Source organism: Motacilla alba, chromosome 1, assembly GCF_015832195.1.
Source record: "Motacilla alba alba isolate MOTALB_02 chromosome 1, Motacilla_alba_V1.0_pri, whole genome shotgun sequence".
NCBI classification, from domain to species: domain Eukaryota; kingdom Metazoa; phylum Chordata; class Aves; order Passeriformes; family Motacillidae; genus Motacilla; species Motacilla alba.
Window position 1 is genome coordinate 24,349,340 of NC_052016.1, and position 26,942 is coordinate 24,376,281.

The 26,942-nt window shown below is 40.7% G+C and overlaps 1 protein-coding gene across 3 annotated transcripts in view; it reads left to right on the plus strand.

The window, feature by feature from the left end:
- The window catches only part of UVRAG (UV radiation resistance associated), a 99,037-nt gene extending 72,785 nt beyond the window's left edge, over positions 1-26,252 (plus strand). For 2 of the 3 annotated variants that reach the window (XM_038128817.1, XM_038128827.1), the window contains 2 exons: positions 8,623-8,714; positions 22,604-26,252. In XM_038128817.1, the coding sequence (XP_037984745.1) occupies positions 8,623-8,714; positions 22,604-23,306 (795 nt within the window). In that variant the 3' untranslated portion in view covers positions 23,307-26,252. The other variant, XM_038128834.1, reaches the window with a different exon arrangement.
- Positions 26,253-26,942: the final 690 nt, after the last annotated feature.

Here is a 26,942-nt window from a genome sequence, read left to right on the forward strand (position 1 = left end):
TATGGGAAACCATTTCCATTACTGCCAAGTGGAGTTCACTGAATGCTGGTGTTATCCTGATAGAAAGCAAGTCTTTCATAGGTTAAACTGTTCATTCTCTACTACTCAAACGAGAGGGCTTCCCATTTGATTCACAATCTCTTTTTAGAAGTCAGTCTCTTTTGTTCACTGACAGTAACGTAATAGATATGAGGAAAGCAGTTCAGCTGAAATGCAGGATGTGGCTGGGAGCAGAGAATCCCCAAATTCTTCTTTCATTTAAGCTCTGTGTCATGGGCTGAATCACTTGCTCTTTGAGTAAAGCTTTATTGAAGCAAAAGCCTTTTCACCTGAAAGAGCAGGGTTCACAAACCTGCATGAATGAATGGCCAGAAGCTCAATTTCACCCATTTTAAAACAAGGGCTTTCCCAACACAACAGGAAAGAACAAACAGCTGAAAGATTTTACAACATGTAATGGAACTCATTGTTTGCCCACTGAAATAGTTCTGCAGGTTCCTTTGCTGTAACATCTTAAGGTGGGGGTAGAGCTGGACTGATGTCATATGTGAAAATTACCTGGTTTTGGACTGGATTTATTAAAATATGAAAGTAAGAGAGAAGTGGAGGAGGAGTGTGTAGCACTATAACCCTAACCATACATTTTCTCTGATTTCCATCCAGGACAGGGTGGGAGAGTTCTCTGTACCTACCTGCGTATTCCCTGAGAATATTGCCCTTCTGGTATTCATAGATTCATATATAGGTAAAAAGCAAACTTCAGGTATGCAGATTACATCTGGGGAGCTAAACACAGAGAAAATTTAATGTTTAAGATGGAGGCAAAGAATGTTAGTTATCTTTCCCCTTTTGACTTTTGCATGTCTGACCTCTTGTTCTGTGCCTGACGTAATGATTTTTAATACAAAAGCTTAGGGTAAATGAAGTCATAGGAAATAAGTGTACCCATTTCCTATAATCCAGTGAACATCAATTAGTGATACTGAACCCTTTTGAGAAGCTCTGACCTGAATCTGTAAAGGTTATGTGCTCTATAGTTTCATCTCATCAAACTATAAATGCACCAAGACTGCAGTAAACATGGTTTTAGTTATTTAAGTGATTCACTGGGGAGTGGGGGAAGCTTTTTGGAGGCTGGTAACTGCTCTATCTTCTAAATTGCATTTTTAATGTTCTTTTATGAAACAGTCATGGCATATGAGGCACACCTTTATGGGCATGGGGGCCCATATATGTTCTTTTAGTAACTGCTAAGTTTTACACGTGGCTCTTTCTCCTAGTCTGTCTTTGACAGTGGTTCCCCTTACTGGACACCAGACTGAAACCATGAAGGCTAATGTTTGAGACCTCTCTGGAGGGGTGTTGTGTTTACTCTCAAGAAGAGTTTCATATATAGCAGTGAAAGAATTCTTGAGGAAACACAGCTTTTTGGCTTATCTAGATGTTCAGTTCTACAGTGGGTTCTACATGTACTCAAACACATACTCCTATTTCCTTATTTTCTTGAGGTCTATCTCCAATAAACACTACTGCTGTGAAACCAAAATCCAGTATTAAATATTGCTGAAGTTTTAAAAATAAGAAAAAAAGTGCTTCATAAATGTTTGGCAGAATAGTATAAGATGCTGTGCATTTAGAATTGAGGCTGCTGCTGTCTTTGAATAAGATCAGACTTTATGTTTTGGTGAATGCAAGAGGAAGAAGCAGCTTAATGTAATTCCAGGACAAATCAAAGAAGGTAAAAGTGAATTAGGTCTGTTATCAGATGAGAATATAGTTTCCCTGATCACTTCTGAGCCATTCCTATATGTAGATTTCACGCATGAATTTCCCCTGCCTTTCAGATGGAAGTGAATTAAAATTCTCCAGGCTGAGAGGAAAGGAGACAGGCTGTTCTTGGGGCAGGAAGAACTAGTGGTGAGAAAAAGTTTCCATCTCAATTTGATGCAGTTTGTGAGAACTGAATCAGCCAGAGCTCTGTGAGGATGTTTTGCTCTAATGCAGAGATGAACATTTCTGAACTGTACTAGTGACTTGGTCCAGGGACTGTGTAGCATCTCCTGTGTTAGTTATCACTGTTACAGGTCAGAGTGAGACAGTGAGGGGCCCTCAACATCAGAAGGACATGGACCTGTTAGAGCGAGTCCAGTGGAGGCCATGGAGAGGCTCCAAGGGCTGGAGCCCCTTTGCTCTGGAAACAGCCAGGAGAGTTGGGGGTTCAGCCTGGAGAAGAGAATGCTCCAGGGGGGCCTTAAAGCCCCTTCCAGTGCCTGAAGGGGCTCCAAGACCAGGAGAGGGACTGGAATGACAGGATAAGGGAGAATGTCTTCCCACTGCTAAAGGGCAGGGTTAGATGGGATATCAGTCAGAAATTCTTGGCTGTGAGAGTGGTGAGGCCCTGGCACAGGTTGTCCACAGGAGCTATGACTGCCCCACCCCTGGAAGTGTTTGAAGCCAGGCTGGACAGGTCTTGGAGCAATCTGATCTAGTGGGAAGTATCTAGGCCCATGGTGGTGGGGTTAGGACTGGATGAGCTGAAAAGTCCTTTCCAACCCAAACCATTCTAGGATTTTGTGATAACCAGAAATGATCTGATTGATACCAGCATCTCCATTGTAAATGTGGGACAAATCAGGTTAGTTCAGACTAAGCATGCTTTAAAAATAATTGATTGTAAATATCCTTCAACAGTGTAGCATAAAATGCAGTTATTTCCTCTTACTGCTTTGGTTGCTGTTTGTGTGCCTTATTTGCTATATCAAAATTGTGGTGGGAGTCTTTTAAGATGGTTTTAATGAAGGCTTTAGGCACGCTGGGTTGGCTTGAGGAACTTGAAAGAGTATGCTCAATGGATTAATGAAGGACATGGGTCTTCAAGGATGTGGATGTAACTTGTTTTCTTGTTAATACTCTTGAAGAGTTTAATACTCTTGAATGAGTTGCAAATTAAACATCTGCTTTTTAGGTGTAACTCTGGGAGATGGACACAGGCATATAAAGATAAGTCATAACATCTATTGAAATAGCTTTTATATTTGAGCACTTCCCCTTGCTTGGGTGAGGGTGGTCACTACTGTAGCAGTCCTTTATTTGCTCCTTCTCAAAGCAAGACTGAGAACTTCAAGATTTGTTATAATCACAGTAGTTATTTTTCTTTTTTCAGCTCCTACTTCACTAAGAATCTTAGAAAAGTTATGAAAACCCTTTTGTTATGTTTACTTCCAAACTGTAATTGATGCTTACTGATAGTCTTTTGAAGCATGAAAAATGAAAACAATTTTTAGATGCTTAGTTTGGAGTACATTGTCTAAAGAGCTATTGATACCACAACATGTTTCAATGATGTTGTAGCTTAAGGGTTTTTCAGTAAACCCACATAGGCGTTCAGAGCTAGAACAACTAGCCAGATTCAATAAAACAAAGGCAAGCAAAAAATTTTATAATTGCTCCCAAAAGATATAAACACACACAACTGTTTATATTGCAGCAGGCCTTATTTCACTGATCCCCCATAGTTGTTTATATAGCAACAGGCATTATAACAACACTTCCCCTTTTCTTTATTGCAGGGCTTAGTAATCTGAATCTCTGCCAATGTTCTGTCCTACTCTGACAAAGTCACCCAGGATCTTGTAAAACAATTAACTATGTCATTTTATTAAAACTTCTAAAACTTAATATTTCTGTTTGACATTCTTAATATTTCAGTGTTTGACATTCTCTGAAAACATTATGCAAATGCTTGGCTTGTTACCAGCTCTGCAAATTTGATTGAAACAATAGTTTTGCTTCTATTTTTCTCTGTAGGTTTTCACATTTGTGGAGCAGATGTTTTGTTTTTTTTTGAAATTCTTGATGCTATCATGAGAAACTCCTCATATAGCTGAAAATAATTCAAAATTGATTTTGACTGCCTTAATATTGCAAGATCTTTGCATAGTGTAATAGTGGGTTGAGTCCACCTGTTGTGTAGGTACAGGAACTGCTCCAACATCAAGAACCAGTTGCCTGCAGTGGGGACTAAGGGAAGTCCAAAATACAGCAGATTTTGGCATAGACTTGACTATTATGCACAATATCTACTAATATGGCTGCTATTTTGAGGTTTAATAACCTATTCTGGCTGTTAGACTGCTTCCACATGGCTTAGAAGAAGATGAATATGGCTGGGGAAACAATGTGAGAAATTATGAACAGATGAGGTTAGAATTGGAGTCATTCTGCACTCCCCTCGAAAAGAAAGATAATTGAGCCCAGGTTCTCTGTGGTTTCTGGCTGGAAGTAAATGTATATGCTTGTATACCATTAGTTACTAAATACTGCTGCAAGAATTAGGATAGGAAGTGGACAGTTGTTTTTTGCACATAAATGCAGGATATCATTGTTTTTCTTAAGAGCAGGCATAGAGTGGCAAACCTCCTAATTTCGATTTTGGGTGCAACCTGCAATTACCCAGGAATAGAAAGATAACTAAATGGTTTCTTTTAAAGCAAACTTGATTGAAAAACTTCAGTAGTCCTATTACTTCTTATAGACTTTATAGGAAAGTAACTGAACTTGTGCAGGTTTGTATTTTAGTTAGTTAACAAATGATGTATCTCTACTGGTAGATTTGATGAATGAGCATTTTGCTGTGGAATTGTTACCTTTAGGAAGGTAGTAAGCTTTTCTGTTGTCTGGCATGATTTTAGGTCATGATTTTTAAGTCTAACAGTCCAGTTGATGAAATGAATCCTTGGAAGCTGTTTGGTTGGCAGTGGAGTAGAGATGCTCAGATTGGAACTGGTTCACTGCTGGTTCATTCACTTACCTTCCAGTGTAAGTTCAGACCATTGCAGAGAAGGAAATACAGGTAGAAACTGGGGCAGCTCAATATTATTTTTTCTCATCTTGGAGTATAAAATGATTATGCCTGTTTTGGTACAATTTAACTTCAGTTTGTCATGCCTCACCTACAGCTAATGCTGTGGTTTTCTTGGTATTAGTCTTTTAAGGAAAATAGGTCTTTAAACACTTTCTAAGAAAGCTAATACAAGTTTTTTAAGAATAAGTCTACCTTTTGCTCTGAGAACCACTGTTTTAAATGCAGCCTATTTTAACATATATGGTTTTTTGTGATGTTGGAATATATAGGTATAATAGAAAATAACCCACTGGTATGATTAGCTGGTTTTCTGCAGAGAAGTTGGCCTTAAAGTAAATGTATTATCCTGTTTCTTGAGATTTCTCTGTACAGATAATTCTTTAAATTCTTCTACCTTGAACTGTTCATGAAATATGATGCATCTTGTCTCCTATATCTTGTTTCTTTGTAGTAGATGTTGCTAGTAACAAATGTGAGAGCAGCACTTGGGAAAACAAAGCTGTGCATAGGAGCTAAATATTGGTATAGAAATCAGAATTAATATTATATCACTGGAACATCATTAATGATTTACTCAAAGTTCTGTGGAGAATACATGGTCTTCTATGTGAACACAAATCTTGGACACCTCTTCACTCCAGTTAAAACAGGCACATTTTCTTTGGATGGCTGGGTCTGTAATATCCTGAAGAAACAATCTGATCTTTAAAATCTTAAATAAAATGCTGCTTTTGAAAATTATTGCATTGGAAACTTAGTGTGGAGATGGGTGACTTTTAATAGCGGCAATTGAAATTTGAACAGTTTCTTAGGAGAGTCAGACAGAACATGGTTGCCTCTGTCTGCTCTTGTTTTCCTGCTCTCTTAATTCTTATGAGCAAAGCAGCTTCTCCCTACATTTTATTTTTTTAAAATTGATTTTGGTGTTAAGAAGTACTTGTGTGAATCCTACTGTAACAAGTCACAGGGAATCATAGAATGGTTTGGACTCGAACGGACCTTAAAGATCATCCAATTCCACCCTCCTGCCATGGACAAGGAAACCCCCTCTGGATCAGGTTGCTCCAAGCCCTATCCAACCTGGCCTTGGGGCCCCATCCTTCCAAACCTGGGGCAGCTCCAGCTTCCCTGGGCAACCTATGCCAGGGCCTTGCCACCCTCACAGACAGGAATTTCTTCCCAGTATTCCATCTAACCCTGTCCTCCGTTAGTTTGAATTCATTCCCCCTTGTCCTGTCATTTTGTCATTTCAGGCCCTTGTCCAGAGTCCCTCTCCAGCTCTTGGAGCCCCTTTAGGCACTGGAAGGGGCTCTGAGGTCTCCCTAATGTCTTCTCTACTCCAGATTGAACACCTCTAGTTCTCCCAGCCTGTCTTCAGAGCAGAGATGTTCCAGCAACCCTTGGTGTATCTCCATGGCCTCCTCTGGATTCAGTCCTTAAGAGTGTTGTTCAGTGCCTTACTATTTATTGAATGAGATGGATTAACTAGCCCTGCATGTGTGGTGTTGGATATTAAAAAAATTAAACTTAAGGGAAGGTGTATGAGAAATGCTTTATAGATTGGGGAAAAAAAAAACAGTCCTTACTAATATTTTTTATTTTACATTGTCAGAGGTTAAGGAGAGGAGGAAGAGGAATTCTGATCTTTTAAGTAAAAAACAGTTGTTTTTAAGCTTCCTCCACCTCCTTGTTTGTGTTTGTTTGGTGTTGTACCTGTAGCGGCCTGCATCATGCAGCAAAGCAGAGATTTGTTTGTCAGGATATGTGAGACTATTACAGAATTATGTGAAGTGGGAGTTAGCCTTTGCTGCATTAATGGAATGATAATTTAGAATCCAGACTAAAACCCTATTAATCAGCTAATTTTTGAATGTTTTTTTCTGTTGCTAGAAGGCACATAAGTTTTTCACTGATTTCTTGGTTTGTAAATACATTAGCAGCAGCTTGTATTGATGTAGATACAAGGCAGTATTGCTTTGCTTTAAATCAGTTACAAAGCCAAATAGTATGCAGTTTATGAAGTTAAATAATAACTTTTTCTAGGGGTTTCATGAAACTTGCATCCTAACTTTACTTAATATGCATCTCTACTATTGGAAATATGAAAATGTTTTTTAGTAGAAGCAATGGTTTTGCTCATGTTTGGATACTGGGGTCTCCCATGAATTCTTCTGATCTTGGCTGTTGGAGAGATCCTTAATCCACCTTATTTTTGTGCTCTGAAACCTTAAAATGTAAGAATGACTGTAAAAAGGGGTATTTCTTGAACTTTTCATTGTTGGAGGAGGAACAAATGTAAAGTTTTTGAGTTGGTGGGTTTTTTCTTCTTTATTTCTTTTGCTCCAGGCTAATTCTCCAGTTAACGAATTCCACTATAATCCCATCAGGAGAATGTGGTGATGGTTTTGTAATTTATATTGTATGGTTGTCTTAATCCAGGTTCTGTCATTGCAGCAGAAAATATGAACCCAAGCCCAACATATGATTTGGTTTGTCCATATGGAAATAATAAACTGTAATAAATGGCCAGCTGTTGTACAATGCGGTACTCAGGGTGATTTTTCTTACAAAGTAATTATTCTTTCTGAAACTCAGACAAGCACAAAAATTATTCCCAATTTCAGGAGTCTTTTTCTCTGAAAAACTGATTGTTTGGGAGAAGTCAAAAATTTTTGAAACTTAGGATACTTTCCTGCATCTTGCTGTCAGGAATTGTGGAAACAGGTGGGTGATTCTAAACAAAAGAAATTTACCTTTAGTGGGACTGTTCCATGTTTCAGCAAGTAGCTCTATCAGCACTAAATTTGTGCAGTTACTGTGTGTGCCTGTGTTGGAGTCCAGCAGAGACTTCCAAAGTGTGTTAATGTATTCTGAGAACTGCTTATTAAATTGGTAGTGTATCATTCCAGTAGCCTTAGAGATAGTGGAATGTAGGGTGTTGGGGTCTTTTTTCGTATTTTAACCACACAAGGGATACATTTCTCTGCAAAGTTTCCCTGAAATTTTGAAATTCAAACTTGAAAGACAACCTTTTTCTCTTCCATGTGCTGTTTTCTTCAGAGGTGTTTTAAATGTGGTGACTTGTTAAACACGGAGTTTATAATTCTCACCAGTGACAGTTATGTCATGTGGATGACGTAAGAACAACTTGTAGGAGTCAATATTCAGGTTTAAGTATGTCAGTGTTTAAAGCCTTTCCCTTTGCTAAGTAGCACCTGATTTGAGTGCTGAATTTAATTATGATTCTAATAACAGGTGTTTAAATGCCGATATAAACTGTGTAAGGAGCACAGATATTGATCAGTTGTGTGACAGTATGTATTTTTACTGATTGATGTTACTATAATAATTCCATTACTGATTCCAGTATACACTGATACACTCAGACTGACAAGCACACACAAATAAATATTTGGAATTCATGAATACAGAACGTTGTGTTGGAATTTGGTGTCTTCCCATAATGGCCATGTTTTTATTAGGCTGTGAACCTGCTCTCCTGTTGCAGATAGTAAATGGAGAAAGTGTAAGGAGGTTTAAGAGTCAGGTTGACTGATTATTTTGTCCCTGTTCTCAGGTGGGTTTCCTAACACAAGTAGTAAATAGTTCATTTTCTTAAGGGGAATAAATATCTTGGAACTGCTGGATAATCATCCTAAACTTTTTAAAAACCTAGTGACTTAACTGACCATGATGTTGTATTCTTTGGGATTTGGAAAGCTGTGCTAATTTTAGGATTTTTTTTTCTGGTTTTGTAGCTTAGATACCAGCATGGGCTGAGTACTCCAGATCTAAGGCAAACTCTTCCTAACCTGAAAAACTTCATGGAGCTTGGACTGATGGTTAGGTGGTAAGTATTTTTTTGTAATTTATAAGAAAGAGGTAGGTGCTACAAAAAAAATTGAAGGTAAGGATTTGTCCCAGACAAGCAGCTCCTCTTCACAAGCTGAGACTGCTTGGTAAGATTATGACCTTCCCAAAATAGAGACTCTGTAACTGTCCACAACATTATACTGTTTTCTTATGCTCTTACAAGTTCTTCCATATGATGGGCCCACAACCCTTCTCGAAGGTTGATGTAGCAAGGGAATCCTGTTTGAAAAAACAATGTTCTTCACTAGAGGGAAGTGAATTAATTGTTGTCTTAAGATTGTATTTAATGTTTGGTAGCAGGTGCTACCTTCTGTATCGAGCAAGTCGTAGTCTGGGCAGTCCCTGAGTGTGTAATTCAGGTGAGCTGCATAGGAATCTGAATGATAACCAACACAACCTCTCTGTAGTATAATTGCTGCTAATGACTATAGCTGTTGTATGTTCAGTGTTGTTGCTGAATGAGAAGCTACTTTAATAAATAACTGAAGGTTGTAGTATCTTCCACAGAAATCCGGGGTGCTTCTGTTCTGATTCTCTCTGCAGGATTCAGACTCATCTTCCACTATCTGCAGAAAAACAAACCAGACAGGTTTCTATGTTTTAAGGCTAAAGTTAGTTTAGGTTTATCTTGCAGCAGTTGTTTGAGCAGGAGGCTTAACCAGTTCTCCTTAAATGGAGGTGAATGTTACTAAATGTGAAGAACAGTTTACTACCCAGTGGATTTCAACAAGTGATGGTTTGTATTTACATGGTTTTAATTTATGCTCTTTGAATTGCATGCATTCATGCAGTCTCTTGCTTTAAGCAATTATTTTGTCCTGCATTCTTATCTAATCATAGAATGGTTTTGTTTTCCTGCCTTCTTAACTCTCATGAGCAAAACAGTTTCTTCTCCCTACATTCTCCTCTTTTTAAAATTGATTTCGATGTTGAAAAGTACTTGTGTGAATCCTACTGTAACAGGTCACAGGGAATCATAGAATGGTTTGGGCTGGAAAGACCTTAAAGATCATTCAGTTCCCATGCCTTGCCATGGGCAGGGACACCTCCCAGTAGATCAAGTTGCTCCAAGCTCCATCCAACCTGGCCTTGAAAATATCCAGGGATGGGGCAGCCCCATCTTCCCTGGACAGCCTGTGCCAGGGCCTCACCACCCTCGCAGAGAAGAATTTTTCCCCAGTATTCCATCTAACCCTTCCCTCTGGCAGTGGAAAGCCATTCCCTCTTGTCCTGTCATTCTGTGCTCTTGTCCAAAGTCCCTCTCCAGCTCACTTGGAGCCTCTTCAGGCATTAGCAGGGGCTTTAAGGTATCTGGAGCCTTCTCTTCCTCCAGGCTGAACACCCCCACCTCCAGGTTGCTGTTTGGAGTCTTGGCTAAGGAAAACAAATATAGGAGTAGGAAAAGTTTCCTCTTTCAGCAATACTGTAAAAAGTGTTGCCTGATGGAAATTCAGCTCAGCCAACAGAGGAAGTAAATAGGTCCTAAGAAAAGGAAGCTCAGCCTCTTGTGCAGTTTTATTCTGTAAGTAATTTCAGGCACAGCTGAAAAGATTCTCCCTGCTTTTGTTTTTTTCTCTAGCAAGATGGATAAAGAAAAGCCTTCTTCATTGGGAAAATATCTCAGTGAGTTTTCATGTGGTATCCATCACAGTAGTGTAAAAATCTTCAGATGATGTGTGATCCCCTCAGAAAATTTGAAAATGAAGGGCCAGACTGTGATATCTGAGCACTTCTCTCTGCTCATCAGTAGAGTGGGAGGGGTACAAGTCATGGGTGTCTACTACAGCCTTGAATAAGCAGAAGTGGGTTGACATAGGAACATATGAAATGGGAATTATTTTCCATTCAGTGTGGATACCTGTTCTTCTCTTCCGGCATATGCTGTCTCTGAGGAGCCGATCTGGAAACTTTAGTTATGCTTCGGAGGTTTTGCCACCATACAATCCTGCTGTTGTTTTCTATAGGTGATGCACAATCATTAACAAAAGAAAGCACTTTTTTTTTTTTTTGGCTGGACATGGATGTCTGTGCTTCATTTCCTTCTCATGTCCAGAAGTTGTATGAATAGTTGTTCATTTTTAACTTTTTTTTTTTTAAAACTGATGATTCCAATCAATGCTTCAAGTGCTTCCTAATAATATAAATGGAAATGAGGCTTTGCAGGGAGTCTATCTTGAAGGGAAAACTGGCTAGACTTTGATAATTGGGCAGAATGCAGATGTCCTCTGTCCTGTGGATAATACCTGATTACGAAAATTGAAACAAGCAGACAAGCCACTAGCTGTTAAAATAAATATTTGAAGTAATTTTTTGTTTTCAAGTTACTGAGAGTCATCTGATACCCTCTGACACAAACTGTAGTCAGTAGAATATTTCTAGGTTATTCTTTGTTTGCAGGATAAGAGCAGGGAGACAAGAGGTTTTCTTATCCACATACTCACTTGCACTACCTGATTTGTTTGCTTCTCTTGCTGGTCTTCAGTTTCCTTTCTGAACACTGTAGCTGGGTTTTTCTGAATTTAAGTTCTGTCACCTCCATAACCATTTTAGATTAAAAGCAAACCCAAAAATCTTCTAGCTCTTTTGTAGAAGAGCTCACTTATTTCATACATCCATTAGAGCATATTTGGCTTCTTCAATCTTCTATGAGTTCCCCTGTTTTGCCTAGAGATCTGGGCTAGCCTTTGGCCCTTTGGAAGGTCTTCAGAGTCCAGTGTTTGTCCATCAAGGTTTAGTGGCTGGTTCCCTGAGCCTGGTGAGATTTGTGTTGTTTTGGTTTCTCAAGCATTACACTTAAACGATTAACAAATGTTCTCACATCCCAACTTGTGTGATTTATTGCAGCAAGCTTGCACATCTGCAAGCTCTGCTTCCATCTTCATACCTCTCCTGGTACCAATATTCTGCTGTGTTTACTTTTGTCCCCCGAATCTTTTCTGTTTCCTTTTGGGAATACTTCTCTCTGTTTCCAGTTTTTTAGTCCTGGAGTTTCACTGGCTTCCAGAAAAGTAGCTCAGTTTTTTAGGTTAGCTTTTGTGGATGCAAAAGACCCTATGCAGATTTTGTCTTAAATCCTTTTTCTTGTGAGCAGGCAGTTTATTCTGGCATTTGAGACCGAATCATAGAAAGGTTTGGATTGGAATGGACCTTAAAGGCATGTTGTTCCACTCCCTGACCATGGGCAGGACACCTTCCACAAGACCAGGTTGCTCCAAGCCCTGTCCAACCTGGCCTTGAACACTTCCAGGAATGGGGCAGCCAGGCTTCTGTGGGCAGCCTTTGCCAGGGCCTCACCATCCTCATAGCCAAGAATTTCTTCCTAATCTCTAATCTAAATCTCCCATTTTTTAGTTTAAAACCATTCCCCCTTGTCCTGTCCCTCTCTGCCTCTTTAAAAAGTTGCTCTCCTTATTTTTCATAAGTCCCTTTCAAATCCCCACTTTCATGTATCCAGACCATTTTTAACATTTTTAAATAAAACAGTTTTATTTCCTTTTGCATGTTCAGATTTACCTTTCCCAAATTTAGGCTCTTTAGAATATGGTTTCATTAAATCAAGAGACTCTGACTCATTTTCTCTCCTATTCTTCAGCTTTTTTCTTTTTTTTTTTCAGTTTGTAACTTATGAGGGATAGTATTTGTGATTAACAGAAAGTAAAGAACATGTTGCAAACCTGAGCAATCCAGCAAGATTTTTTTCTTAGTGAATGTAGACAGTAGGCTTATCTAATGCTGGCAAATACACGATGCTCCTTTTGAATGGCTTGTCTGTAGGCAGGGAGATGCCCTTTTGAGCTGCATTTAAAGGCTTTCCTCAAAAATACTTGAGTGCCAAGGCTTAAATTTGTGTTTTGAGGTTATGTCTTGATTAATATACTGCTAGAATCAAGAGGAGCCCAAAACTTCTTAGTTATGAAAACTCCACTGGCTTGATTTATGAAGATTTCATTTTTTAAAAATGTGTTACCGAATTCCTTAGCTGCCAAAAGATGCAGTTTCATCTTAACTTCATATTGGCAGCCTTCCTATTGCTATTATTTTACCAGTATTGTCTAAGAAGGTGAGAAACTATTACTGCTTTTTAGCACAGTTGACATGGTATTGGCTCTGAACTGCTCATGGAGCTTCATGTGTTTCAGATAGCTATAAACCAACTAAAACACCTTCATTTAGTGTTCTTACTGCCGTGAGGTCATAGTTTACAACAAAAAAAGATCAAATGGTGTTTAGATTTTTGTGGTTTTTTTAAAGCATTCTCATAGCAAAGAGCTGTAGCTGTGGATTTTGGCTTTTGGCCAGGCAATCAAAATTTAGTATTTTGTCCTGCTGTGATCCAGTAATGTTCCTCACAGGAAACATTTTGTGTGGAGGAAAAGATACATATTTGAGCCTATAAATTGTATTTTGTCCCTCATATTGCCTTACAGTTTCTCTGAGCCACTTGCAGACAGATTCAATAATCACAGGTAAATCTGACTGAAGAAATGTTTTATCAAAACTGCAACTAGAATGTGTTCACTAAGAAAATAATTTCAGAAATGCTTGTGTCTTACTTCATTCACTTCATCTCACCTGTTTACAGTGGGGAGTCTGTGTCTTCTACCTTAGGGCTAAGAATGGTCAAACTGACTATTTGTTAACTAGAGAAAATTAATATTTTGGGAGAAAATAGCTACTTTGTCATTTTGCTGCCAGAAAAACTTAGAGCTGAAGTCAGACTGTTAGAATTGGCTTTTAAGATGTGGATACAATTGAAACATTGAAATTGGTGACCTGAGGCTTCTCACTGTTTTTTTTAGAAATCCTGCTTTCTGACAGGAACTGTACATACCCATATGCGTAACCAGTTCTAGTGTCACCCACTAGACGAAAGCCATCAGGCCCTAATGACATTAATCAAATCAGTCAGACTCCACAAATCACAGGCCATTCTTTTTGGACAGACGTCCACACCTGTCTGGTGTCTCAGGAGACCAACCAAGGGATTGTTGCTGGAAGCTGAATCAGCCCAACCTGAGTAGATCAGTTCTAGATTGTGCCTTAGAGTAAAGGGCTGTGCTCCTGCAAGCCAAACCCTTCTCACTGGGGACAATACCTCACAGTCTCTAAAGTGTGTGAGTAACTGCATGATAGTTTTCTAACATTACTCTCTTTTTTATATATTTTTATATATTTTTATTAATGTCATGAGCTGTGAAGCTCAAAGGACAAGTGACAATGTCTTTAAACTGATGGAGGGTGGTTTTAGTTTAGAAATTAGGAAGCAATTCTTCCCTGTGAAGGTGAGGAAGCCTGTGTTCAAGGCTGGAGCAACCTGCCCATAGCAGGGGGATTGGAACTAGATGGTCTTGAAAGTCACTTTCAAACCAGACCCTTCTGGGATTCTTTCTCTGGACTTAACCTTGATATGAATGCTGTGATTTCTAGTAACAGTAGAGCCTCAAGGAAAACACAAACGGAATAGACACCCTCCATCAGCTGCTTGTTTTCATAGGTATTAATAGCAGCCTTGTACTTTTGAGCTCTGTGCCTCTGTCTAAACATTACTTTTGAACTAAAACCTCAACATGACTTCCATTCTCACCTGGAGGGAGGTGATGGCACAGGAAAAAACAGTTTAACCCACTGTACCCAGAGTCCTTATGGATTTGTTTTCCTTGCCTGCAAGACTATGAACATTGTTCTACTTAAAAGAGAGCTATTTATCTTCTCATGTTTGCCTTGTAGACACTTGTCACTCAGCCTGAGCTTGTTGCCTAGGTTGCCCCTGTGATCAAGAAGAGGCATCCAGGTCACACTGATCATAACTGGCTCTCAAATAGGGGATTACCACCCTTCTGTCATTTTTCTTCTCCAGTGACTGTGGACCTCTTGAATGGCTGATCTCCAAAACCCTTTATACATATTTACTTCTATCTAGATGCCTCAGATAATATTTGATAAGCAGATAAACCATACTATTGACTTCATTCCTCCATTCTCAGATCTGGGATGTTATCCCTGTATTTATTCCTGACTGAAGCTCAACCCATCCTATTAATATTTATTGGTAGCAATGGACAGTTTCTGAACTCTGCCCCCATATTTCTCCAGCAGCTTCAAACCTGGTTTTAAGTCTTTAGGTCCATTTCAGTTCATGTCAACCAAGAAATCTGGCTGCAAGCAGTTTTTGTACAAATACATTAATTTGAATATCTGCTCAACAAATGGGGATAATTCCTGCTTTACTGCCCTGTGGGGCAGCCCTTATGTACTCTGCTAACTGAGAAGTTACTTTGTAGATGAGAGAGATGAATAACTTACTGTTGCTACATTTAGATCACTTGGTATAGATCATTCTGCCAGTTCAATTTAGTAAGGAAGGGAAGATGTTTTGGCTGCTGAACTAAAGAGGTATTGTTCAGGCATACCTAATATGTTAGCTTGAGTAGCCTTGTAAGAACCTCTTAAAAAACTCTCCTGGTCCTGCAAACTAATTAATTTCTCACCCATTTTTGTGTAAGGTCTAGATTTACAAAGGAATTTAGGAATGTTTCCTTTGAGGGGGAATTTAAATTTATACATCCTCTGCAACAATTTTTAAAGCTGTTTTTCTTGTGCTAGACACCTCAGTTTTCATGTTGGTTCACGTGGACACTTAATTTTCTTCTGCTTCGTAGAAGAGTTGCTGCTGTGCTTAAATTGAGCTGAATAACACTTGCTAAAGAATCACAGAGTACCCTGAGTTGAAGAGACACACAGGGATCATCAAGTCCAATTCCTGGCCCTCACAGGACACCCCAGCAATTCCACCCTGTGCCTGAGAGCATTATCCAAACACTTCAGACCCCAAGGGTCTGACACTTGGGACTGTGACCACTGCCCTGGGGAGCCTGTTCAGCGCCCAACCACCCTCTGGGGGAAGAATCTTTTCCTGATAATACACCTAAATCTCCCCTGGCACAGCTCCACCCTTGGGTCCTGTTTCTTCCTGGTCACAGAGAGCAGAGATCGGAGTTGCTGCTCCGCTGCCCCTTGGGAGGAAGCTGCAGGATCTCCCCATGGGGTGATCCTCAGCCTCCTCCAGGCTGAAGAAGGCAAGTGACCTCAGCTATTCTGCAGGTTACTTGGGGTTTGCCAATTAGACAGTCCTATGCCATAGTGAAGTCTCTGTCCTTTAAAGAGTCCAGCCCAAGATAAATTAGTTTGAGCAAGCTTGACACACAGCACAACAGATAAGAGGTATTCCTCACTCAAGACGGCAAAGAGACTTTGCCTTGGGTTTAATCTCTCTTAGAATTACCTGTATTTTGCAAAACAGTGTGCCTTTGCAACTTCAGAACCTAGGCCTGCTTTCTGCTCTTCTTTCCCTCCATGCCCTTCTCATCTGAGGTGGCACTTATTCTTGTGATTGCATCTTGTGCTGCAAAGTGATGTATTCAACAGGAGGGTCTACTCCAGACCCATCTATGTTGGCTGTTCAGGCCACTGTGTTTGTAACTTGTCTGGGCCCAATTCTGGCTGCATATGTTCCAGGCAAGAGTTTTTATCACTCAAATATTGTGTAGAGTAGATAGTCTTGTCAGTATTTTGACAAACAGACATCTGTGCTTAAATCCACAAGGTACAGCTTGAAATTCTTCCTGAATTAGATTTTAGTCTCCTAAATACCTATTTTAACCTGTGGATGATTGAATAAAACCTAGAGAAGTGGCAGAATTTCCTATAAACCTTCTAGTCATTTTGTCTAGAAATGGAGATAGGAATCCCTCCCTGCTATATGAGATATTACAGGTCTGATGCTTTGACGTCAAACTGTTCTTTTACTTTGGGAAGGATACGAGTGCCCTGTACCATAACTTCTGTAGCTGCCATAGAGACTGTTTCTGCTGTTGCTGTGGATGTCTCTTGGTGAACCTGAACACAAACTGTTGGCAGAAGAACTAACGTGATGCATCCCTGCATCTGCCATCCATTGCACATGAGGGGAAAAAAATTATCCTTCCAGTAAATGTTGTATTATGCCTAGTCTTGGAGTTCCTTTTTACTTTTTGCTGGTTGGTTGGTGGGGTTTAAAATTTTTCTTTTTTATTTAAATTTTTTAAATTAGTATTTCAAATGTGGGAATTATTTCTCTGGATTGCAGCCCTCCTCAGTTCCTATTCAGCAGGAGTATATTTCTATTTCATGACATCTTGGTAGAAACCAAGCGGAATGATTTTTATCATTACTGTTGCAGGGGGTATAGCACTAACAATAGTTTTTGGAATGGCCATTTCTTTTGGAAAGGGATGGCAATAATAGGGTCATTAAGATTGTACATGACCTCTAAGATCATCAAGACCAACCATTCCATAGGCCAAGGCCACCACTGACCCATGTACCCAAATGCCACATCCACACACCTACAACAAGTGGCCCTTAAGTTTGAAAATGAGCTCCTGTGGGAATGGTGTCTACCCCATCTTCTTTGCATACTCACTGTTTTAAATGCTAATGGGCAACTGATTTGTCAGATAGATCCAGACTCAAAACCAAATTATATGCAGCTCATTCTAGAGCTGCAAAAAGCTCAAAACTCTCTTGCCTGGAGGCTTTTTTTTTTTTCTTGTACTCCTCTAGGCTTGAATCAGACTTAAGCTACTCTTAGCAGAAAGAGTAGTCCCAGCCTGTGCTTTGGGCTCAGTTCTGTAAAGAAGAGGGGAGAAGGAGGTCCAGTTCTGTTGCATGGAGCCACCGCCTGTCCTTTCTGTTGCTCAGGGTGGGACATGCATCTTGTCACATCTCTTTGGTAACATGTGCAAATCACCTTGTAACCCACTGTCTTGCCCAAATAAGAGAGAGATAATTCAGCTCTGCAACATGAGTGTATCTAGAATGGGAAAGGTAGCAAAACCTTAGATCTCTTGCCCTGAAAAGCACCACCTACATTTTTGCAAAGTGTCCTTTTATTTGAGTAGTGATCTGTATATTCAGCTAGCAGTTGTCCTGGGCAATTAGTTCACATAAAAATAGGATGATGTGTCCTTTGACCCAGTGAAGTGTCTTGAATGTCTGTCTTCTGAATATTTGCACATCTTGGAATTTGGGTAAATTTCTAGAACTTGTCTTTCAACTATAAGATAAACAGAATCTCATTAAATAAGTAATATAGAGTATTCATTTATTTTCCTGTATGAAGGCAGAAAGCACTAAACTGAGGGAAGGGAGGGCAAAACAGACCATCCCTAATATATCTGCAGTAAATTTGCCCAGGTACAGTTCACAAGTCTCCTGCTGCAGATTCTTGTGTTTGTCATATTACATCATTCTGAAAATAAGTGGTTGATGGTGTAGGGGTTGGTTGAAAGACAAAGCTGTAAAGGCTTTGTGGAGTTTGCATTCAAAAGGTTTGAAATAGCTGTTGAAATCTAAGAAGAAAGTTGATGTTTTTGCTGCTGTCTTCATGTATGGCTGTCTCGCTTTGGAAGACAGGTGTCTGCTAGGAAGGCAGGAGCCTCCCTTGGAATGAAGAATGTAAACACCCTCCCTCTGAATTATTATAATTTTGAAATTAAGGGCACTCTCAGGCAAAGACACGAGGATAGAAATAACAGTCCTTTACTAGTGATACAGATGAGTAATATAATAGTTGGCTCTCACAATTAAGAGATAGATGTTATGTAGGTGTTAAAATGTATAATGATGTTATTACAATATGTCCCCCCCATAGTCCTCTTTCCCCTCCCCCTTGTAATAGCCTCTGTAGTCAGGGCATTTAGAGAGGGCTGGCTTATTACCAAGAGGTGCAGTGTAACAACACCTGACCTCCAGTCAAGATATGAGAAGGTAATTCCACCAATGGACAGCAGAGAAAGGGGTGACTGACAAAACTTTGGGAAGGGCTAAGGATATAAAAGGCAGAGCATCCGTTTTGTAGAGGAGCACATGGTTGATAGTCACAGGGGCTCTCAGCACTGTAATTTTTCCTTATTTAGTCCTTTAGTTGTATTTTTTGTGAAGGTTTAATAAACCTTTAAAATTTTAAAAGTGAGCAGCCATTTCTCACACTAGTATGTATAACAAGTCAAACAAAGAACAATAACTGTGGCATTAACAACAAACAACCAGGGACCCAGTAACAGTCTTCTTGGCCTCAGACACTTTCCCCTTTGGTGCAGTTACCATCACAGCTGGCAGGAATGAGCAAAAATCCCGGGGTAGTGGGCGAGATGTATCAGAAGTTCCGCGGCGGTAGCTGGAACTGCGGGATGTCCCAGCAGGGCAGAAGGCTGTGGGCTACTGCATGGAGAGAAAAACCCAGAGCAGTGCCAAAGAAACAGTGGGGGCAGGGCAGTGGCAGCCCGGCTCTGGGCAGGGCAGCGAGAGGCGAAGTTCAGGATTCCCGGGACACACGAGCAGATGGTGATGGGTCCCTCAGGGCTGAGCTACAGTGGTGCCGATGAATTCTCCCTGCAGTAAGCGACAGCCTGGCCATACTCCTCCGATGCCGGAGAGAGAGAGAGAGAGCGCAGCTGCCCCCAACCCCATTTTTTACCTGTCCACAAAACTTGTGGTATCTCTGTCTCTCAGAAAGAAACTTCCCGAAAAAAAAAGAGAAGTCTAGCCAGATGCTCTATTCCTCTCCTTCAGCCACCTTCTTTTGTCTATTTTAAGTACCCATAAGCATCCATAAGTACCCAGTAGTTAGTTTCATAGCAACTTATGGGAAAAAAATTCTATAAGTAAAAGAAAAAAAAGAAAGAAACCCATCCCTCAACAGTGGCCCTTACCTCCCTACTTCACTGTCTGTAACTGTGTATTCTGAAAAAACAGCTTCTCCTTCAGGTTATTTGAGGGTTTTGTGGAAGAGACAAAAGCCCTACAGATGCATTTAGGGGTAGCCTGGGAGGAGGTAATACAGGAGAGGAAATTCATCAGGAGTAGTACTAATCACTGCCCTCCCATGGGGACACTTATTCTTCACTGAGTGACTTGTTGCAATCTGCTTTATTCTATTTATAAAGGGGAGCAAAACAAGAAAAAAATGTGGAAAAAGATCTGCACTAGGGAGTACTCATAACTGCTGTTTCAAGATGTGGTGGTTTTGGTTTGAAAACTGGGCGGAAACACCAATTTAGTGTAGTGGTTTTGGTTCGCCAGTCTGAGCTTCCCAGCCAATACACCAATTAACGTAGTGGTGTAAACGCCAGTGCACCCACTAGAATTATTTAATCATTTTCTGCTGTAAGATAAGGGTTAGGAGGAGAGCAAACCAGGTTCAAAACTTTAAAGGGTATAAAGAAAATTTTATTAATGGAACTTAAAAAAAAATAAAAAAAGAAATCGGAATAAACCTTCGCAACATTTGTCCTCCCCCCACACCCTCTTTTCTTTCCCACTGACATCGTAAAGAGACAAAACCTGGGACTTTCAGTCAGTTTGCCACCTCTAAAATAATCTTTCTTCAGTTCTCTTAGGGATAGGACTCGCTCTTGCCATGCCATGGAGACTTCTCCACAAGAAACAGTTCTCTTTGGCTTCACTGTCACACTGAATCAGCCACCCGATAAAGGAAAATCTGTTTGCAGTGTCAAAGTCCCTCCCATGCCTGCAGGTTTCCCACAGCTGCTTTCATGGGCCCTGTCAACTTATGGGGTACTATTTTAAGGATGAGCTGTTACAGCATAAAAGCAAAAGTTCTCTTCAGCCATCTCTAGGAAAGAGATGGTTTTCTTCTTCTATTCCTGGGGCAAGGTTTCTCATCTCTCATTTCTTTCTGTTCAACCTACTTCAACATCTGCTTACTTCAACATGGGTGCTTTTGCTCATGGCCATCACTAGAATGCTACATCCCCCCCATGCACTCCATGAGTTACAGGGAAAAAATTAAAGTCTGATGTGTCAATTATATCTTAACCATAATCTTACAAGAGAATTTCAGCCCAAGACTAAGGCATCTCCTCAGTCTCCTCCCATGAAAGATTTGACTTCTTCACTGACCTCAGTGTCCCCTGTTGTTTTCTCTACATGTCTTCATCCTTTTTCCTGATTTGGGAGAGAACTGTGTTCATAGGTTCATTTGTTCTCAAGCTTTATCAGTTGAAACAGTTGTATAGAGTTTTGCAGTGCTGGAAGGTTGATCTCATCCAGGCTCTGCATTGGGGAAGACACTCACCATGCCTCTCTTTTAGTCATGTGGTCTTCGCTGACACTGTGCAAGTTGTGCTGGCTGCCGGTGCCACTCTGTGTCTTCTCTTCATGGAGGGCACCAAAAAAAAAATAAAAGCTTCTGCTGCTGCTTCTGTCCTTCTGTCGGCAGCATGGCTGGCTAAAAACAGCCATGCAAACAAAGTTCATTGCAAGCCATACTGAGATAGCCACGGCTGCACAGCGCTGCCCCAGCCACACCCATTTCGGCCAAGCAGTCCCAGCCACGTGGCCACTCCTGACCTTGGGGCCTCCTCCAGCACTGGCCGTGGGGCCATTCCCGGCACTGGTCCCGGCCACATGGTTGCTCCCAGCATTAGGATGGGCCCTGAGGGCATGGTCTGGCAGTGCTGCCAGAAAAAAGGACCTGTGGGCTTTGCAGGAAGTAGCTTGGTCCTGGCTGGGAAGGGGCCCCAGCCACCCCACCGGGACAGGGTCGGCAGGCTTCCTGGGAAGGGGCCTGCATCGCAGCAGAGCCTGGCCTGGCCAGCTCCCAGTTGCCTGTTCCAAGGCCGGAAGCAATAGAGCTTTTCACCGGCTTACCTGTCCTTAAATATGTTTTTACAGAGGCTTATGCAGCTCTTTTAAGTGGTTTAACTGGGTGTCAATCTTCTAAACTAGCCAACTGATTGGGTGCAGCAGATTCCGCCCCCCCCCCCCCCCCCCCGGGAACCACCCTCGCAGCCCATGGACTCCCTCCCCACTTAAAACCCAAACAGTCTGTTAAACTGTGACACAAGATTTTGCTGTGCCAGACAAAACGTATCAGGCCTTGAGCAGAAGGAGTTTCTTTTAAATGGAGTTTGTGAAGGAGCTTCAAACTGACAGTGGTTGAATCTTAGAGTTGTATATTCAGTAGATCAATAATAGCTGTTTTTTTTACTTCTTTTTTTTAATTTGGAAGGAAAATGAACCAGCTGCTTATGTTAATGTATATTTATATATAGGGTGGTGATTATAGTTGGATAAATATTGAGCTGATGAATGAAAGTTCTCATAACACACCTGAGATGACATAAAGTGGATTTTCCAAATTACAGAGCTTGAGACCGTGAAAGTGGCTTGTAGAACTAGAACTGTATTACAGTAAAGTTAGACTTGTAAATCAGGCTTGATTGGTTCATGTTCCTTAAGAAATAGAGGTTGGCATTTGTCCAAAAAGTTTTGGAATGACTGTCACAGAAAAGCAGAAGATCTGGCAAGGATAACTCTCTGCAAATAGTGAAGTTGGTGTGGTTTTTCTCCTTTGTGTAGCTGTCAGGGAAGTCTACTGTTGGATTCTTTGTTCATAGAGGATTCAGATGTTACTACTCACTTTTGAAGAGTTTATTATGATCCAGAACAGGCCATATATACGTAAATATATGGTCAATAGTAATATTCCGTAAGTGCCGCTTGGTCCTATAAAATGGTGTTAACAGTGCGAATTAGCATAATGTGATGGTTCCTTGGGTGATTGGCTTGCCAAACCATAGAGCTGTGTAAGTGTTCCTACAAAACCTCACTGTTTTTCACTACAGCTGTCCTCTAGGCTGTCTTCTGTAGTTCATATGGCACTAAATGTGTTTGGGGTTTTAGCACTTTGGGATAGAAGTTGTTGGCCAAACGGAGCCTGAACAGTTGCATCAGCCTTTGATTAATCATCTGTATTGCTCATGAGCGTGCCTGGGTGTGATCTATTCTTTCCTTCTTTTACAGCGATCGGCACCATACATCCAGTGCAATTCCTGTTCCAAAGAGACAGAGCTCTAGCTTCGGTAGATTGGATATTGGTTTTTCTAGTGGGCTTCCTTCTCCAGATAAAGGACTCCGAAAACGAGCCAGCACAGGAAGCGAGAGACTACAGTACAAAACTCCTCCTCCTAGTTACAACTCTGCTTTAACACAGCCTGTTGCTGTCACAGCCTGTGTTGGAGAGCTGGATAAAAAACCTGGACCCATATGTTCTTCCTTGGACACCTCTATGGACTCCTCCAAAAGAAATACCAAAAAAGGCCAGGACTTGTGCAGTAGTCTAAATGGAGAAAATGGAAGCCTAAACAATACTCAAGACAGGCAGGAATCTTTTCTAGGACATTCTAGTGCAATAAATGGGGCGTTTCTGCCTGGCGAGTGCTCTGGCACCATGAACAACGAGCAGCCCTGTGAGTTTCAGCCCCCACTCAACCCCGTGCTTTGCTGCACTGTGGAGCAGGCAGAGGAGATCATGGGTATGGAAGCGACAGGGTTCAGTGCAGGAGATCAGCTAGAAGACTTTACCTCCATCCCAGTGGAACATGCTGTAGCGGTTGAGTGTGATGAACAAGTCCTAGGGGAGTTTGAGGAATTCTCTCGAAGGATCTGTGCACTGAATGAGAACATGTCCAGCTTCCGCAGACCTCGTAAAAGTTCGGACAAGTGAGCTCAGATGGAGATTTGATAGCAGACATTGAGGTGAAATCAGTGATCTGGAATAGAAATAAAATTGCACTTATTCTTTATATTAATTATGAAAATAAAAAAGCTAAAGTTGTTCTTATGGTGTTAGACAAATGGACTTGAGCACAATAACACAGGATCATGGTGTATTCACAGCCCAGGTAACTTCATTCTGCTTTAAGTCCTTCTCTGTCTGGTATTTATAATCTGTTGAAGGTTTTGTGGGTTTTTTTTTCCTAGGGCATTGGAATCCATTTATAAAGGCTTTTCTGAAAACAACTTCTAGTGCTGATCAGCCCCTTCTATGAATGTTTGTTATGTTCTTAATTATTATTTAGAGTTAAATTTATTTTAATCTTTTCAGAAGAAAAACCCTTTAATTTAATATATTTTATGGTAAGATGTCTTTACATTCACCCATGTACTCCTGTGTTTGCTTGAGCAATGTAGTCAGTATTAGAGAAATACCATGAATTTGCTACAATTGGACAACTTTATTTTGGCTGTGCTCTGTAGCCTTTGAAGTTCTAGTTTGCACTGAGGAGTCTTCACTTGGCAGTGTGAACTTGCCAGAGAATAAGCACCTGTGTGATTTTTTGCAGTTTCCTTGCACCTGGTTAATCAGAAATTACTTTTGGGGGTTTTTCCACTCCTCTTTTCCTCCAAACTTGCTCTTCCTACCAGTGGAAACCTTGAGGAGTAAATCACCTCTAAGGTTCTGTGTAATAATCTCAGCCTGACCATTCCCCACGTAGGCTGGACACAGATCTCATTAGTAGAGACTTAATGAACCCAGTACCAACATGGGGTTCAGCTGCTACCCTCCAAGGTGTGCAGTGGGGACAGTGTGCCCTGAGACACTTCAGACATCTTCCAAAAAACCCAGACTGGGAATGAAGCACTTTGGAATTAGGTGAATGTGTGGAATTGCTCCATCCTCTGTAAAAAGGAGGCACCTAACATTATTCATCTGAATTTTTATTTTTTTAAGCATCTCTACTTTGAGGGAAGAAACTTCCAGTGGTTTGCTGGAGATGCAGTTTGCTGTTGGGTAGGTTACCACTGCCACATGTGCTCAGCTGCACTAATGAGAAAGGAATTTGCAGCCTGCTTTGTGATTCCTGGTGGTATGTATTTCAGTTTGGATTTCATTGCTCTTGCTTTCTATATTGTATACCCAAGAATCTGAGCTCAGTTGTGAGCTCTGAAATATAAAAGTATATAGCAGAATAAAAATACTTCATCTTGTCTGGCTTTTTTTTCTCTCCCTGGTTTATGTTTTCTTTTGAACGCACAAAATAGTTTCCTAACTTCACTGTAAGGCTAGCTGAAATTAACTTTTTAAAAATATGGATATGTATAATCTCAGGTTTCTGTTATCAAAACATGATGTGTTTGTGAGAACCGGTATACATAATAGTACTGTTCTAGAATATGCATTTTTCCAGGTAACGCCTTAATGATTGTATTAAAACTATATTCACATTTCTTCCGTTAGCTTTTAATGGTTGTCCACAGTTGAGTGGTTGGGTAGAGCCTCTCTGCAGCAGTTTGCTGGCTTCAGTCTGTCCCAGGATGATGTGCTAGATGGGAGCACTTGGAGACCTTGATTTAGAGACACTGAACTTGATTTCAGGTACAAAGTTGGACACATCATGAGTATCTTCTCCCTTACATTAGTTCCTCTGTTCAAACCCCATGAAAACTTCCCCAAAGGAAGTGCTGCAGAAGCTCAAAGCACTGCCATCATCTTTGGAAAGGAATAGGTAGGAAGCTCTTGCTTTGGCCTAGAGAGGGAGAAATAAACACCTGAAAGAACAGCACTTCATAGTGATAAGCATAAGATATTCTGTCCTGGGCCACATGCCATCTTCTGATACCAGTATAATTTCAGGTGAAATTCAGTAACTTTAGGTCAGTTTTATACCATGTGGGATGGGATCTGGCATACTCGAGGCAGCACAGGCCTGTTTGTACACACACTCGTGTTCCTGTATAACAGAAAAGCATTAGCTTGTGTGTGGTGGTGACTTTTCAAAGCAACCCAAAGAGTAGTTGTGAAGTCACTGTGTTTCGTAGGTGAACATGAAGCATCTCAGCTCAATTTAGCAACATGTGAAATTAGGTTTGTATAGCATCAGTGGGACTTTTTTTTCCATTCGTTGTTTATTTCTCAGGTTGAACAAACCAATTGAAGTCTAGTTCTCCTCCCCAATGTTGTGTTGTGTTCCTGTTTAACCCTTGTAATTGGTAATGTGCTAAACACTACAATTGATTTTTGCATCTGCTGCGCAAAGCTGCTCAGATGGGCTTTCTATGGATGTGTTAGTTAGCCTTAAATTATCCCTGTGTTTCTCTTCCACTTGTACCACTTTCCATGTAGCAGGTGGTGTGAGGTGGGACAGCATCACAGGGCTGATGAAACATTGACCAGCTCCTTGTGGCTGTGAGGAAGGGGGTTGTAGAGACTGCAGCTGTGTCGTAGCTTTCTCCTTTTGGTGTTTATTTTTTTTTACCCCCTGTAAATTACTTTGGAAATAGTGTAGCGGAAGAGAAACAAACAGGAGGTTTGAGGGTGAGATAATGGATCACAGCGTACATTCAATTTTCAAGAGCCTTTCAGTTTAGTGCACAGGTGTGGCACTTAAAAGTCTGCAACTGTCTTCAAATTGAGAAAGCATTTCATTGCAATCTCCATCTAATCCCTCATTAGAAATCCTTAAGATTTTTGAGCATATTAGTTTTGGAATATCAGATCCCACTATATTTTTATAGCAAGCACAACAGCATTGGTTTATCCTTGCTTGACCGGGTATTTAAAATAAGCAAGACCAGAATATCGCATAATAAATGACACATTAAAACTATGTTAGCAATTGCAGGAAAGCTCATCTGTCTTTATAAAATAAAATTTATTTGTATCTCTCAACTTGTGTGTCTTCAATGGCTCCTTTGTGTTTGTTAACTTATGAGCCTGATTTAAACCCAGCCCCAAAACTCCTTGGCTTATTGTTCATCAAATCAATATTGCTTCCAATGTGAATGGTTGGGCAAGAAGATTTGCCTGAAGAACTGATGGCTCCAAATCCTGTCTCAGAAGAGCTGGTACTGCTGTTCTTTTTCATGCTTCTCTCCAAAAGATGGCATGCAGCTAGAAAAATAGCTCCCGCCTACATTGGGGCTGGGATTAAGCTGAATTTGTAGACATTTATGGGTAGTGGAAATAGTGTGTACCTTCATCGGGGAAGCACTGCTACTCGTCCAGCACCTTCTGTGATTCCAGCTAATAATCAACATCTGTCAGCCCAAAATGCTGATGTGCGGCTTGAATGGGAGTCAGTTGCATGAGTCTTGGCAGGAGTCTGTCCACAACTCCTGAGTCTCTGGTGGGAAGCAGTGAAATGTGAAAACTACAGGGACTCTCCAGGCATCATTAGGAGGTTTTTTGGGTTAGTTTTTTTACACTTACCCAGTCTGTCTATCAGCAGAGAGTAAAAACCCAGGGCATCATCTGTATAGTCCAGGAGCTGAAGTGGGAAGATACAGGAGAGAAATTTTACTTTAAACTATCTTACAATGTTGAACAGCATTACTGAACTATAGTTGCCTGAAAGTGAAG